Below are 17,393 nucleotides of genomic sequence, written 5' to 3' on the forward strand. Positions count from 1 at the left end.
AAATGCTATGATTCAGAAGAAACTACTAATAAAATATTTAAGTACTAACGCATCACAGGAAAGAGTTATGTTATTGCTGGCGAGCAAGTTGTATTAGTTATATTCTTAGAGAGTCAGAATAATTATAGAGAATATAATCAGTAAAACAATGATGCTGTGCTATTATCAGTTAAGATAAGTAATAAAGGAAATAAACTTAGCTTCACCTTCACTATCTGCAACATTAAAGTGAGTATACTACATACTAATGCTTTCGGTGCTTTATGTAAATTCTGCAGATAATACTATTCTTAAAGTCATATGTCATAAAAAAAAAGTCATCCATCTGTTCAGGTCAGTGACACCAGAAGATTAGAGGTTGAAAACTAATACATATGATAATAAATCAAATCTTTACGGAAGTGATATGATTTGTGTGATAAAGGATTTTGACTGCAAGACAACTACTTCGTGAGCAAGGACTTTGATGTGGACATTTGCCATAAAAACACTAGGGAAACACACAACTTTTTCAGCCATAAATGTTAGTAGTTAAAAGACAAAACTGTGTCTTTGTGTTTAATGTACTGTAATTTAAGAATAAACTAAATAATAGTTTAAAGTAGCAACTTAAGTTTTTGCAAAGGACCAAAAGAACTTAAACTTCCTATGGACTTCGAACGCACCACGGACCCAACTCAAAGAAAAAAACAACAACTATGAATGAAGTGAAGTGTGTCCGCCCCCACTGAGGTAAAGCACACGCAGCCTCTGCAGAGACACACTGACCTTTGTCAGAAAAGCAGACTCTTTGGTGGGATGATGACTCTTTATCTTTTTTGACGGAAGTGTTTTGGGCATGTATCATCGTCTTTTCCTGGTTCCTGCTCTGCTGCTCGGTTGTACAGGTGGGGACTTTTTTCAGAATTTCTTTTAAATGTAGTCATTCACAGGGTCGTCCTCCAGGGTCCACATATCAGCTACAGATCTGTGTCTTGGTAATACAGAGGACACTGACTGATGATGACTGAAGTCTTTTGTGTTTCATTCTCAAACCCCCGTGTGTAGGTGAGATGGTTTAAAGTAGAGTCCTGCAGCGAGTGAGTAAAGAGAACATGCTTATATTAATGCAGCGTTCAGGAGAACAAATAAAACAAGAGAGCACTGAACAGGACATAATTAAAAAAGGACTTGACACAAATCCCAGGATATTCAATACATGTGTGTCACATTTTAATAATTATAACTACTGTAATCATTCAATTATTTAAGCCGAACGTCACTCCTTCATATCAGTGTATTTGTAACGTGTGTTATCTGTGAGCCAGTACTTTTCCGTGGCGGTTCTTCATTCCACTGACATGAGAGAGACACCGACCTAGGAACAAGGGCGGAGTAGGACACCACAAAAAAATGCTCTCTCTCTTTTCACCTACAGATAGATGGGGGGGGGGGGGGGGGGGGGGGGGGGGGGGCTGGAGTGTGTGTGTGTGTGTGTGTGTGTGTGTAAGACGATCTTATCACAAGTCAGGAACATTTAACTATTGACGATGATCTGACATCTGATTGGAATAGAGGAAAGTCCAAGATTGCACAACAAGCAGACAAAGAAAGCTGAAGGAAAGTGAAACTGGTTGATGTGTGAGCAATTATTGCGTGTGAGAAAATCAAGACAAGTTTTATTGTCAGTTCTTCCACATGTACAGTACTTATACATACAGGGAATTGAAATTGTGCAACTCTCGGATCCATGGTGCTTACAGATAATACTAACAGTGGAGCTTAAAAATCTAGATCAAATATAAATATAAATGACACTATACAATAAGGGCATGTAAAGAGTAATAATAATAAAAATAAAGTAAAATAAGTAAAATGACTGTGTGGCTGTGCACACATGCCAACAACGACTTTGGAATGTGCATCAATTAAAAGAGCCATTATACTATGACGCAAACTACTGCACACCTCAAGATATTGTTTTTATGTTTATTGTTTTAAATATGAAAGATATGAACCTGCAGCCAGTTAGCTTAGCATTTAATTTAAAGAGGATGGGCAGCTTGCATTGCTTTTTTTACCGCCCCCAAAGGTAACGAAAGCTGATTCTAATTCTAATTTATGCATTAATGCCTTTGCATGAAAAGTGAGTCACAGATATGACTTAGGTACAGCAGAGCCGCAGACCTGATGCACACTTGTGGACTATGCATAGTTTTAACATGGAATAAATGTATCAGACTTTTCTTCATGAGGTTTGTTTTAATTCAGATTCACCAAACTCTCTTAAAGGACACTGTCACTGATATTTAACTTGCTTCTTTTGCATTTTATTTTGACTGGAATATGTATATGACTGCCATTAAACTTCCCTCCAGCTTCCCTACTACCTCTCTGCTCCATTTGCATAATCAAAGCTCCTAAAATGGTTGATCCCTTTTTCAGTTCATTTGATTTTTCTATTTTCTATTGCTGTAGGTGAATCCTTGGCTCATGGTCCACCAGAGAATATCTTTGCCTTCGAGGGTGGAGATGTCATCCTGCCGTGCAGTTTCAACATCACTGCCAGCAGTGACTTTCCAACAGTGGAGTGGTCCAAGGAAGATCTGAAGCCAAACATCGTCTTCCTGTACCGGGATGGCTGCGAGACGTATGAGATGAAGGATCGGGCCTTTGAGTACAGGACGAGCCTCCTACCAAAGGAACTGAAAAATGGAAACATTTCATTAAGGATCTCCAACGTGCAGCTGTCTGATGCAGGAAGGTACCAGTGCATGACGCTTTGGAGCAATGGCCCTCGAGATGTTACAACAGTGGAGCTGGTTGTGGGTGCGTGCAGTCACTTAAATAGCTAATAAAATATATATTTACCTGATGCCTATTTCCCCAGTATGAGTCTGAGCTCTTCAATCATTATTATGAATACTGAAAGAATAAATAGATTTTAATAGAGCTGGTTTTCGGGTTTTTCTAGGGTCCGTTTTTGAACCGAAACTCTCAGTGGTCTCAGTTGACTGGGGAGGACTGACTCTGCAGTGTGAGGCCAACTACTCACTGCCAGAGCCTGAGATCACGTTTGTGGATGATCAGGGAAACAAAATTCCCGCCGAAGATCCAAAGAGAGATGAAGATGCCGGTGGGAGTTACACTATAAGAAGAAGAATGACTCTCCACTCTGCTACCAACAGGTTCACATTTCACTTTATTTCTCAAATCAATTTCTACAAAATCTTACATTTTACTCATTCATTTGACTTGTAGTTACCCATCAAACAGATTCATAACTGTTAAAAGGTTATGATTTGTTTTCCTTTGTGTAGCATTTCTAGTTTATTTATTCTGAAATGTTCATGACAGAGTCACCTGCAGAGTTCACCAGCCAAAGTTCAACCTGGTCAGACACACAGAGATTCGCGTATCAGGTAAAGTGGAGCTGGTTCAAATAAAGCTTAACTTCAGATAGTGTCACAGTAGTGGTTTAACCCCTTTTTGCTGTACAAAATTCATGCAATTAATAAATGTTTCTAGGTTTGTTGGTCACTTTAGTATTTAACTTTTTAATATTTATATAATTTTGTTTTACATGTTTTGACTACATGGCTCCTACATGTACAGTAGAACTCACTTAGTTGGCACCTTAGTCAGCAGTACACAGACTAGTCATGTTTTCTTTATCGAACATTTATTAAAATCACGATTACATCAGAGTGTTTATTGTCTGTCCAGCTGACTTCAGGAAGTCCTGCTTTCTCACCGCCATCATCACTGTTGGAGTCACCATTTTAGTTTCTGCACTTGTGTGTGTAGTGGCTGTCAGCATATGGAGGAGACGTTGCAAACCTGGTAAGTCATATAACACCAAAATAATATAGTATTTGCCTGAAAGAGCTTAACGTTTTGCAGTAATTTATTATCACCACAAGATGGCAGGTCATCACCAAACAAGGACATTGATACAAGCCACTATGACAAACAGCACAGCCCACTAGTTCTATTTTAGCAAACATACATTAGAAAACCCTTTGCCAATAACTTGCACAACATGTTAGTGAGTTAACCTCAAAAATAGGGAGATTTATTATAAAGAAAATTACAGAATGTTTGAATACAAAATCTGTATTTTAACAGTATTATTACAGTATTATCAAACCCACGATAAACTAGATCCAAGTAAACTGGAAACATTCCTCAGTAAATAATGCTATTGCACACCTTTCTTCTGTATTCACACAGTGGAAACACAAACATGGCCATCAGAACAAAATATAATTTGTTACACCTCTGAAGGTCGGTCACTTCTGGAGACTGATAGTGTAAATAACCAGCCTGACCAGCTTCAAAGAGAAGTGGAACGCCTCAAGTTAGAAGCCAACTGCAATCTAAAGGACAAAGTGACACCTCAGCTAGGTCCTGTTTGTCAGCACAGACATCCAGATACGTCTAAATGCCCTACACAGTCTCACCGCAACCTAAAAACAACAATCTCAACCCACCGCAACTGTCCGAATAGCACCAGTCTACCCAAGAATGATGGTCCAAAACCTGACATTCAAAAGGACAACGATGATCAAGCACCAAGCCAAGAACTCCTCTCTTGCACCTTCAGGAGCATGATAAACAACAAATCTATGAAGTTGAGTTCTTTTTCAGAAAAAGGACCACTAAGTCATGTTTGTTTTTCCTTACGTGAGTCTTGCGCCAACCCAAGCAACACCTCATCACAGACATCCCTCAGTGATTCCATCATCACTCAACGGTACTAAGCGCTACACAAAAGAGAACAAAGACTCTGAGCACTTTTACATTTCCTAAATACAAATAGGAACATTTACTGTATACATTGATAGGTACTATTGACATAAGTCAGAACCAATGATGGAGGGTTTGTTATTGTGTTGAACTAATCATTTTAAAAAATATCTTAATAGGTCTGCCAAACTATGGCTGCTGAAAGGAAAATACACTAACCATGTTTCATCCTTACAGTATTTATTCTAGTAAGAGATTCAGCATGAAGAGTGTAATTAATTAAATGACTCGGTTACAACAAGAATGTAGCCACAGTAGGGTGGAAAAAATATATATATTTTTTTAAACATTTTTAGTAATAGTTTAGGAGTGTGGTGAGTATTATTTATACGCCTTAGTAAGGTCTGATTCCTCATTTCCAGTCTTGATGCTAAGCTATGCTAATTGATGTCAACTCTCAATCAACCAATGAGGGTAATTATTTCTTAGGCTTCTGATTCAGTCCCCCCATCCCAACTATCAATGAATGGCTACACTTTGTTCTTAATGCTCACCTGGAGTTGATAAATGTTTGTGGAGGTCGATTGCAGTGGGCATGAATCTCCAAAGGTACGTTACGATAGACATGACTTGAAACACAGGCTTTTTGTTTGGGACTATATAATATTGCAGTCACACCTGCCTCCCACCATTCAACAACAGTCATCCAGAGATAAAGGTCCTTTACATGTGAAGGGTCTACCTACTGTTCCTAACTATCCGTGTTGTGCTTGCTTTCTAACTACCCCTGCTCTTCTTTCTGCTGATTACCAGGATCGGGTGAGTTCCGTCAACCAGAAGCTGGAATATACCTATTTAGAAAATGTTTGGAATGTGGAAACTCTAAGTTAACTGGTATCTTCCAGCTTCTGGTCAACTGAACCCACCTGATTCAGGTGGTCAGCAGTAGGTAGGGCAGGGATAGTTAGACCAGGATTGAGTACCCCCTGCCTATGTTAGCATATAAGAGAAAGGACAGTCACTATAGTAATTATCGGCGCCTGAACGCTTGGAGTGCAATTTCTCTAATAATGCCACTTATAAGTAAAAACACCCATATTGGTTCCAACAGGCCATATTTTACATAATTTCAGGTTTATATTTTTATTCTGAAGGTCTACTGAAATAGTTTCATATTATTTAAGGGTCCAAAAACTTTTTTTCCATTTTCTTTAAATATTGGGCCGTTTTAAAGTACTTTATCTGTTAACTTTTCAGTATAAAAATTGTACTGCTCTTTTGTATAAATTGTTAAGTTATGGTAACAGAAAATAATTGCACTGTTAAATTTTTAGTGTAGGATTTAAAATTAAGTAGAACAAAATATTAAATAACTTCACACACTCTTGGTGTTCACTTGATTTCAAACACACTCCTCCTGCAGATAAGCCTGTGATGTTTGTTTAATATTTCAAGTGTTTGGGCTTTAACATTTTCTTGCTCTTATATCATGTTGATAAAGTACAATTCTAATAAGCTTTGTTACAAGTTTCCAGTCAAGTCATTATTAAGTTTCAAATTAACTTATTATTTATAATGTATGTAAGTGTTTAAATAATAGTGTTTTTGTGTATGGAATAGTTTACATTTAATTATGGTTTTGGTCATTGTTTCTCCCCATTTCATATACTTTGTTAAGACTTTTATGGTTTTGCCTCAATAAAAGTAACTGTAAAGTATCACCAGCGGTTATCATGTTTTTAATCACCTGTAGCTGACGTAATGCACTGAGGTGGGAGGATCTAAAGCACGGGAAGTTTTCGATTGACCTTTTTCCAGATCCAAACCTGACGAGGGTTTGTTGTCAGTCTGACTACAGCTGATCTAGTGACAGAGGTTTTTGGAGTTCAAAGACACGTGTTGGATTATTGGAGGATATTTTGTTTCATTACTTGTGTTTTGGGGATGTCTAACAGTCTTCTCCTTATTGCTTTGCTCTCCCATTGCACAGGTAGGTAGTCTATTGATTTTTTTTTTAAATTGTCTTTTTAATTCTGATACCTTATATTTATAAATGTTCATACATTTATACACTATATGATATAAAAATGTTTGAAAAATGTTTAAGGAGGCTCAAATCAGTCTGAATCGTTTATGTTCATAAACTTTTACTACATGGTAAAATAGTTTCTCATTTGATGGTTTGTTCGGGTGTAGCAGGTACAAGCAGTATGCTCATCACTCCAGGGTACGGACGTGTTTCTGTGTGTGTAAAAATTAACTACAATAAACGGCAGGAAACATGATAATAAAGATAAAACATAAAAATGCATAAAATCTGATTAGGACAAATCACAGCATTCAGTATTCAAATGGAAGTGCAGGCCAAAGAATACTGTAATAAGCTTCACCACGAGTACTATAGGCTCAAAAATACACATTAAGTACAAATAAATGTATTTCGAATACACTGAATGTGCATACATTTCTGTTTGACCATCTCTCAAAACTCTCAATATTAATTAATATGCTGCTGTGAGGACCTGCAAACAGAAAGAGCTACTTTATGTGCTGAATCATCTATAATGATGTATTAGCTGATTAAATTTTTTGTTGATAATCTGCATCTGCAAAAGTAAATAGTAACTAATGCATTAGCTTCTATCAAATTATTCCCTAAAGTGGAAACACTCCAGTAAAGTAGAAGTATTTCAAAATCATACCAAAGTGTGCATCTGGTTATTTTCCACTTTATCTGAGTTGATAATTAACTCCTGTAAACAAATAAGATGACTCAGGTTCAAAAGCTGCAGGCTGCGATGCTGTATTCTAGTGTTAATGCCTTAAAAGTTGCCACTCTGCAGGATTGTGTTGTTTAGGCTTTCACCCATTAAACTGTTGGAATTCAACATGCTGCTGCAGGTACAGCATAATCAGTGGATCTGTTGAATGTTGTATTAAAGGTGCAGAAATATTTAGCTAGGTGAAACATTTTAGAACCCTGTCGCAGCTTTTGGATTGTCACACACCTTTAATATCCAAATCAGAAGCATGGATGGATTTGGAGACATTGGGCCTGTGCACAGACATGTGAACATGAGGCAATTTGTTGTTGTTGTTGCTACTTTCTGTCTCTTTGGAGTCATTTTGCATCTCTTGGAGTAGCTCACTATTTCTGTATTTACTGACATTTCAAAGAGAAATATTAATGGTCACATCAAACAATGACTCCAGTTCAGGGATCCCAGTCACTGATCCTTTCACACAGTTGGGTTTCCGCATTAAAAGGATTTGGCAATCATTGCCAACCCTACTACAGGTGTGCCTGTGAACCAGTTTTACTGTGGCAACACTGTTTGTTACCACTTTTACCTGGGGCACTGTGAAAACAGCACATAATGTTCCCATGTAATGTAGATCAGTCTCGTTGCTGATGTGGCTCAGCTGTCCCGAAACTTTTCACCTGCTACAAACGATTTTAACATTTAACACCCTGAAGAAATCAGAGTACATGTATGTTTAAAAAGATTCATACATGCTTAGACTTTCAGGGAAGATGCAACATGAAGCAGTGCCTAAAAACTAAAAATTCTAATAGCATTTAGTTCAAGAACAGTCGATAATAATAATAATAATAATAATAATACAGTTTGCTGTGATGTTTTGGCCTAAACACTCTTAGTTGTGACTATACTACTACAATTGTACCAGAACTACGAGTATTATTACTATCACAAGTAATAAAAGTTTATGTATATTCAACTTGATACAAATTTTTGGCATTTATGGCACCAAGGGTCTGACTTTAACATAAAACATATTGAATTAGGCCAATATTGCTGCTACTACTAACACTAATAACATGGATATTATACATATATTAATTATAATGATATGTGTCCAACTGGTACAGGAATTTAATAACATCTTTGAAGACTTGACCTTGACGGTGGCAAGGTGCCTAAGAATCTGCACCACCATGCTCGTTTGTAATGCATGCGCCAGATTTGTTGGTCAAATGCCAGAAATCATTTCAAGCCGTCAGTGGTTTAAGTTTCCTTTTACCTACTGTTCAACTAAACGAAGACAGGGTCCTATAGAATAACATTAAAGGGTTCATTAGATCATGAATGCAGGTCAAACTGAATTTATTTAATGTTTTCTAAAGATTGTGAGGTGGTGAGATACGTCAACAATAAAATGGACGTATGAAATAGTCGTTTTGTTGATCTGGAGGTGCATTCGACAGCTATAGCTGTTTGTGGTGACCTCAGCCTGCATTGGGTAAGTGGCAGATTGGCTGCCAGCCTATGCACAGTGGTGACGCACATGCTCAAGTCAAGTCAAGTCAACTGGCTTTTATTGTCATTTCTACTATACACAGTGGTACACAGTGAAAATGAGATAACATCCACACCTACAGGCAATTAAGAATGAACAATTAACCTCCTTGTGTTTGGACTGCGGGAGGAACACCCAGAGGAAACAAGTTTCACATACCATGCAGCTTTACAAATTTTCTACATATTATCTGCTGACAAGCAGGTGCACAGTTAATTAGAGCACTAAAACACAATTCGAAATGTGCACAGTGTAGTTTTTAATGACGTCTTTTTGACCTACCTACCATTTAGAGCACGAGGAGCTGTTGGATATCAGCCAAATGTTACCCACCTTATATATATTGTTCTGCGTTTCCTCCTGAACTGGCAAATGTGTTCATGGTTAAAAGGTTTTACTTGAAAGTGTCAGTATTTCATGCATCTCCGTTCCCCGTTTATGGCTGGCGTATTGACCAAAGACTTGGCTGAGTCGGCCCAGGGAGCAGGAGTCATGGGGAAAATATACAATAAACTTAGATTTAACAAAGAGATCAGTTGCACTCTTCCATTCATGCTCAGGCGTTAAGAAGGATGAGTTGTGATTAATACATTGGTGTGATGACATTTTGAGCAGCGCATAAAACTTCAAACAGCTATTTGAGCTCACGCATGCAATCGTTTGGGTGGAGACCTTTTTCTTAATTGGTGTTGTTTCAACAGTTTGTTCCAGCATCACTGAACCACCTCCGTCTTTACCTGCAACCACACACTCCACACGTTCACACTTAAGTAGTTCAACTTCACTTTGTGATTCCTGCATTTATAGGCCCACCCAGGATTCCAATCAGGTTTCTGATGAACAGGCTTAAAGTTTAGACAGCCCTCTGTATCAGGAGGGTGCCTTTCTATCAATGCAGTTTATTAGTGTCTAACCTACAGTATCTGGGTACAATCAAACAAACCCGTCAGGACGTTTGTCCGTTGTCAATCACTGAATCATATTCAGCACAATTTCTTCATATTGATCCAAAGGCCTCAGAGCTCCAGTTTTTCACCAACTCTGTTTTCCCTTCCTGCCCTTTCATACGAGTTCGGTTAAAAGAAAACAAATTTTCCAAAAATGTAAGGATTTGTGTATTATTAAGGACCCAGTTGAGGTGACAGCGAGAGGAGGTTAACAAAAGACAACAGAAGATTGCTCCAAAGGAGGACAGGAAAGCACATGCACTAACACACCACAAACTAAACAAACAAGAAATAATCCTAAAACCCTAAATATATACGTAAGTGAGGGGAACTAAGATTAACTAACAATGTTGGGGGAACGGAGAAACCAGACACACATGCAGGGGAGAATCAGTTTGCTATAACAAAAGGGGGTGTGCAAAAAGAATGACCTAGTCTAGGTTAAGATGGTTAAGCAATAAACAAACTGAAGTCCAAGGCCAGGATCATGACAAAAACTCCAACCTACAGTCAACCTGAACTAGGGAGTTTTTAGCTCTCCAGGCTCACTCTTCTGCCTCAGCTGCCAAATCTGTGTATCTCAACAGCATCCTAAAAGTTTTACAAAATGTAATGTAACCGTTATTTATATAGTGCTTGACAACATCAGGAATTGACCTAAGCCAGCTTGAACAAGTTTGAATTTTAAAGTATGGTTCTTAGATATAACGCAAATATTCGGAGGCAAAGAGTTCCACAGCTTAGGGGGAAAAACAGCAAAGGCCTGTTCACGTCAACGCTTTTACCTAGATCTGAGCACAGATAGAAAGTACTGATGGGTTCATCTGAGCATTACACTTGTGAACTCAAGTCATATCCTTTTGTGACAGAAAAGCCTTGATTATGAACGATATTTGATGCATTTTCCTCACAAACAAACAGAATCATCTAGGTTTAGACTTAGGTGATACTCTTCGATGAAAACGAACACAACTTTACAAAACAACTGTCTTGCTTCCATATTGTTTAGCTTGGGTTTTCCTGTTTTTCCTCAGTGCCTGGTTTACCAGAGAACATCTTGGCCTTCGAGGGTGGAGATGTCATCCTGCCGTGCAGTTTCAACATCACTGCCATCAGTGACTTTCCAGACGTGGAGTGGTCCAAGAAAGGTCTGGAGCCAAACGTCGTCTTCCTGTACCGGGATGGCTGCGAGACGTATGAGATGAATGATCGGGCCTTTGAGTACAGGACGAGCCTCATACCAAAGGAACTGAAAAATGGAAACATTTCATTAAGGATCTCCAACGTGCTGCTGTCGGATGCAGGAACTTACAAGTGCATGACGCTGAAGAATGGCCCTCAAGACGTTACAACAGTGGAGCTGGTTGTGGGTGCGTGCAGTCACTTAAATAAAACAGTCTCACACTGCTTGGTTATGATAATGACGACAGACAATACATATGAAAAAGACCCAGCACTGAAATAAACAATATAAAATTTGGTTAGTTCAGGGTACCTCATTGTTGAAACCTTCCTGTTTTTCTCATGCAGTTGGGTCTGTCAATTGAAAGTGTTCTGGCCTGAATAAGAAAGAAAATACAGTATTCTAAAAGTTCTGTGTATCGTATAAGTATCGATATAAAGTAGCATGTTTACACAGGTCTTGTAAAAAGGTCTGGGTGTGGATTCCAGTTATGTGCAATAATGATGTGTGTTTCTGTTATATTCGGTCAGTAATTAAACAACATTGTTTCCTCAGTCTTTCTGAAGCTGGGCTCCACCCAAGGGAGTCACACTGACAGTGACAGTGGGTTACAGATTTACAGTATTGTAGCTTTGCAACGTTTATAATTTGGTTGGTAATAAACTTTTCCACAGGGTTGGCACCACCTGTTTCCAATAACATGCTGTAAATGAAAACAACTGCTTTTATCTGACATACATAGACTTGAAAAGTACATTAATAGAATGTAATTAAAGTGATTGGTAGAAAATTTACAGGCGACACCTTGTGTGATGAATTTTTTTTCCAGGCACAGTTTCCGAGCCGAAGCTCTCAGTGGTCTCAGCTGGCTGTGGAGGACTGACTGTGCAGTGTGAGGCCAACACCTCACTGCTAGAGCCTGAGATCACGTTTCTGGATGATCAGGGAAACGAGCTCCCTGCCGAAGACCTAAAAAGAGACAAAGACGGCCTAGGGAATTACACTGCGAGACGAAGAATGAATCTCTTTTCTGCTACCAGCTTCAGACCGAGGTATTCAAATTCAATCACAAGCATTGACTCTTCCATTAACAAAACGTGTGGTTTATAAATTATGCTTCCAGTAATATTTATTTTTTTTATTTTTATTTATCACAGCATCACCTGCAGAGTTCACCACCCAGAATTCAACTTGGTTAGACACACAGACATTCTCATACCAGGTATTTTTTTCAGTTATAAATATCTTTACATCTCACATTTCTGCATTCCGACACTTCTCTTGTTTAAACATCTCTGTCTGGGCAAGAAAAAGCCGACAGACTCAGAATCTTTTCTGATGACAGATTAGTCATATAGTGACTATATATTAATGTTTGTCGTCATTTATCGTGGTTTCAGCTCACATCATCAGCTCCTGCTGTCTAATCACTTTCATCACTATTGGATGGTCCATTTTATCGTTTGTAATCACATGTGGATTAGCTATTTGGCTGTGGAAAAGATGCGGCAAATCTGGTAAGTCACTGACCCCAATGCAGTTTAGTATTTGTCACAAATTCTCATTCTCAATAGTTTTGTCTCTGCCACAAGGTGGCACATCAGCACTTTGAAACAACTAAATAACATACAGAAAAAAACAGACCACAAAGTTCAGCCACTGCAACTTTAAAAAAACGGGACTTGTTTAAATTTTTGTCATCCAGGATTTCTTTACAATTCAACTGTAGACAGTGGTATATTTCTACTGGGTACTTTTCAGGGTGAGCAGGCTATTTCTGCTCATCCCACAAAGGTTTGAAAGCCTGGTGAAACTGAAAGTCAGTGCATTTTGTTATGGCCAGTACAGTAGTCAATTAGGAAGTTGGGCTGGTGGAAAACATGACTAATGTCTTCACATGTTTTCCTGTATTTTTTCAGGACAAACACTGTCAGATATCGGACAGGTGTCAGAAGAAAGTCCACTGCGTATTTGCATTGAAAAGTCACATGTGGAGCAGTGCGACTGGGCTGACAACGTGGCAAACGGTGCCAATGATACACTTCAAAGAGAAGTGACTCACCTCAAGTTACAGCTTCATAAAAGAAACGAAACCATCCGCCATCTACTGATCGCAGGTGTTTGCCAGTACAAACAGCCGAGGTTCGTCCGCAGCGACTACATCTCAACACCGACACTCAACACCAACACCAACCCTCCAAAACCCGACACTTTACAATCCAGTAATCCAACAGCAGACAAAAGAAACCAGCGCAGAAACAGCAGCCCGGGCTCTTTGCCCGTAACAGCGCGCAGGAAAAAACTAGCTAGCATTGGGCGTTCTTTGAGTGAGTCTTCTGCTCAGCCTCGTCGGAAGCTTTCCAAGCTTCAGCGTAGACATTCCTCGGAATTTCAGTCCAAACCCCAGTCTACTAACCCCTACACTGTCCTGGGAGATGTGACAGAAGAGTCTGAACCACTCATGTCATTGGAAAAAAAAACAAACTAGTAAAAGCTTCAGTTGAAGATTTCCTGAAAGCAAGTACTTGAAGTGCTTGAAACCGGGGTTGACATTCAGGGTCCATGCTTATATGAAGCTTGGTGGGACTTTTTTTGTACTTTCTAATAACCACTGTTAGTGGTCAGTGAGATCTAGGGTGTGATGCCTACCTTTACATTTGGATGTAGCAAATATACCTTTTTCCCCATTCCTCATCTTTATGCTAAGCTAAGCTAATCGGCTGTTACGTCCTGTTTGCACTTTTTTCTAGATACTAAGCATAGTAACATAGCATACAGTAATGTATTGTATCTTAATCGTATTCATTATGATACTTTTTAATGCTTACATATACTAATATTTGCAATGTCTTTGTTGTTGTCATGTTTTTTATTGTATGTTGGCTTTAGTGTGTTTTGAAATTCAGTTAAACAATTTGTCTACTTTCTGCGGTCATGTCATTCATACAACACCAGTCTAAGAGCTGATATCAGATGACGAACACACCCCGGAGATAAGCTTGTGCATTTCTGAATTGATTTAACCCTTTGTGCTATAGTGTTGTAAAGTGGTTTGGTGTAGTTTATACCTTCAATCACACGTAGACAACAATGGGTCAGTCTGGAACAACTCATGGTTTCACTTGTTTGAATTAGCTTTTAAAGATGGAATGTGGGATAAACCAGCTTTTTGCTGAGGCTTAAAAAAAAACGAGACAACGAGATACACTGAAGATGAGGTACCCGCTACAATTTGCCATTTGAAACTATCCACGAACAGAAGCTCATAAAGAAACGCCCTCCGGCACAGCAGTTACTATCAGTTTTGTTGCTGATTGTTGGCCACTTTTAGCTCATTGTTTTGTTTTTATAGTCTACATTTGTACCATTTGGGTTCATGCTCACTCCTCTCATCTGCAAACTATAATATCAAGTTGCAGCAGAACAGCTAGTTCTGTAAAAATGGTCCAGAGTCTTACTACACAGTGCCTGAGACAGCAAATAGTAGAGATAGAGACAAAACAGAGCTGAAAATAACTGAATATTAGACTTCATGTCATGTGTGAATCCAAATTTATGCTAATGTTCCCTCGTGTCAGCTGGAAATATAAAAACATCTTCACCGTAACAACTCCTTAGGAAGACAATGACAACAAGTTGACAAAAGAACTGTTTTGGCAGCTGCTTGATTATCCTGAATGGACTGAAAAAAATGACTTTTTGAGCAGCTTCAGCTCATTTTAAGGATAATGTCAAAGCGTTTCAAACCTGTTTGTGAGGGTGATGTTTGTCAGAGTGGAAGTGCAAAGATGGGTGAGACAGGATGCACCATTCTGTCTAGTGCCGCGTGAGAACAAACTTTGACGTTACTTTGCAGGTCTGAAGTTCCTGTTTTTGTTATTTATTTAAAAGAAAATCCGTCTTTTCAGGCTACTTTGCTATTGTCATCACACCATCTTTTACTTGTTTTTGTTTTTATTTTCATTTCAGTTTTCCCTTTCTCCTCTCATTCTTAAACCTTTTTTTATAGTTTCTGCTCTGTTTGTGTTTTTATTTTTATTTTTTATACTTTCGATTTATTTTACCTACCATATGTTATTCTGTTGTTCATTCCTTTAGCACTAGTGTTTGCTTATGTCTTAGTCTCTAATTTTTTCCTTTTTTTGTTATAATTCTTGTATATTTACAATGTATTTCAATGAGTTTCTTAAACTTTTCCCCTAACTTTTTTTTTTGTTGTTGTCTAACTTCCTGCCCTATTTATTTCCTTCTATCCTTCCTCTCCATGCTCCCAACATGCAGCCTGCCTTCGGATCAGTCCTGACAGGTCCAAGTTCTCCAGGTACGATACCATCTCTCTGAACTGTGAGGATCATTTAAATTCCACCGGTTGGAAGGTGAAGAGGAAAACGGTGGAGGGTGGGATCAGGCCCTGCTCCTCTGGTTGGGGCACAGCTTCTTCAGGCTCGACTTGCATCCATCCATCAGACAGTGGGGTGTATTGGTGCGAGTCTGTCGACAGACAGCAGATCAACGGCGTCAACATCACCATCACTGGTACTACACATAGATCCCATCGTGACTTAAAGCTGCTCTTAACAAAACACATTTGACATTAGAATTCAAGGTTAGAAATTAACTGTTTGTTGGAAGAACAAGAAGCTTAGACAAAAGGACAAAAGCAAATAGCTTCTTTCTTTTGTAAAGATTGTGCTGTAATCCTGGAAAGTCAGCAGAGGGAGCTGCTGTGACTCTGCAGCTGACATGACTTCATGTGCTTCATTTGTGTAAAGATGGCCGCCACATAGGCAACAGCTCCACAGGAGAGATGACATTAAAAGTTCTGATTAAGGACTTTAAAAGTGCAAATCAGCTAAATTTGGCTAAATAACCCAGAAAAAACATGTTAACATGCTGCTGCAGTAAAAGAGCCACGTTTCAGGCCTGATGCCTGCAGTTTGATACCAAGATCGAGAGATAAATCATGCATTGTTTGAGTCCCCATGTCACTACACCAGTTATTTTTATTTGTGGGAGGTAATAATTTGGTAACAGGTTTAAAGAGAATGCTATTGAGTTAGCATTTGAAGAGTGGGCTGCAAACTCTGACAAACTCACTCTAGTCTAATTTCAAATTATTCAAGGCTGATCTTTGCAAATGTTTTTAAAGATGAAAATACATGGGTGAGAAATAAAGTATACATAGCTGTGTTTGACAAGAAAGTTACACCGTCTTTTTCCTCTGATCACATGTTGAAGTGTCCTTGAGCAAGTCCCTGAATCCCAACTTAGTTGCTCTTGGTGAGTGTTGGCCAGCTGCATAGCAGCTCCCCCATTAGTGTGTGTGTGTGTTTGTGATTGTGAGCACGAATGGGTGAATGAGAAGCAGTGTAAAGCGCTTTGAGTGGCAACAGGTAGAAAAATGCCATATAAGTGCAGACCATTTATCATTTATTGTTGTTTTAGTGAATAATTCACATTAAAACTGAAGGCCAATAAAAATTGGAATTTGAAAAGTGAGCAGGACATGTCCTTTTCATGTTCAATAGAAATTACACCCATGCCAACACATTAGTGCTGTCCACTGTCAACATCAGACACATTGTATGTCCGACTACCCACCCTGACCACATCTTTATACAAGTTCAGCAGTCTACGAGCCACATATGCTTGTTACAGTAGGAAGTAATATTCTGCATGACCACAAAAACTTCAAAATAAGTGTTACTTTAGTGTTGTCATCTCCTGAGAGAACAGTCACCTTGTTACACACATAAGATTTAAAATTTACCCTTTGTTATGGTGTTAACGCTACAACTATTATTGGACTTTATAAAATACACAGGCATGTGTTTTCAGAAATGTGGTGGAGTTATTTATATAATGCAGGGTTGTGAGGTGTGATGCTGTTACGGCATTTGATTCCTGTCTAGAATATTTGAGAACATATCAGACGTGGGTTTTTGAGTGGATAGTAAGACACTCAGTAAGTCTGCCTTTAAGTTTTTTCTCTTTCTCACACTTATTCTTTTATTACATGTTATTTAAAATTGCAGAGAAGTGTATGTACTTTGTGATTAATTGGCAGGGATTTACTGAATCTGCCTCTTCTGTTTGGGTCAGCTGGGGTGAAGTTGTCTTCATAGAAACTAGGTGAGTGGTTTTTCTCAGAAGTGGAAACCATAGACTGTAAATAGAGACGGGCGATGTGACAGCCGTCTGAAAGTGATGCCACT

At 38.7% G+C, this 17,393-nt stretch overlaps 1 protein-coding gene across 1 annotated transcript; it reads left to right on the forward strand.

Moving 5' to 3' along the window:
- The first annotated feature begins 748 nt into the window (after window positions 1-748).
- On the forward strand, window positions 749-14,103 carry LOC137138376 (butyrophilin-like protein 2). Its single transcript, XM_067525503.1, has 10 exons — window positions 749-887; window positions 2,458-2,808; window positions 2,954-3,167; window positions 3,337-3,401; window positions 3,706-3,822; window positions 11,030-11,365; window positions 12,008-12,230; window positions 12,336-12,400; window positions 12,579-12,695; window positions 13,098-14,103. The coding sequence occupies exons 1-10, from the start codon at window positions 839-841 to the stop codon at window positions 13,664-13,666; spliced, it is 2,106 nt and encodes a 701-aa protein (XP_067381604.1). The 5' UTR covers window positions 749-838; the 3' UTR covers window positions 13,667-14,103.
- Window positions 14,104-17,393: the final 3,290 nt, after the last annotated feature.

This window comes from Channa argus, chromosome 12, assembly GCF_033026475.1.
Source record: "Channa argus isolate prfri chromosome 12, Channa argus male v1.0, whole genome shotgun sequence".
Lineage (NCBI taxonomy): Eukaryota > Metazoa > Chordata > Actinopteri > Anabantiformes > Channidae > Channa > Channa argus.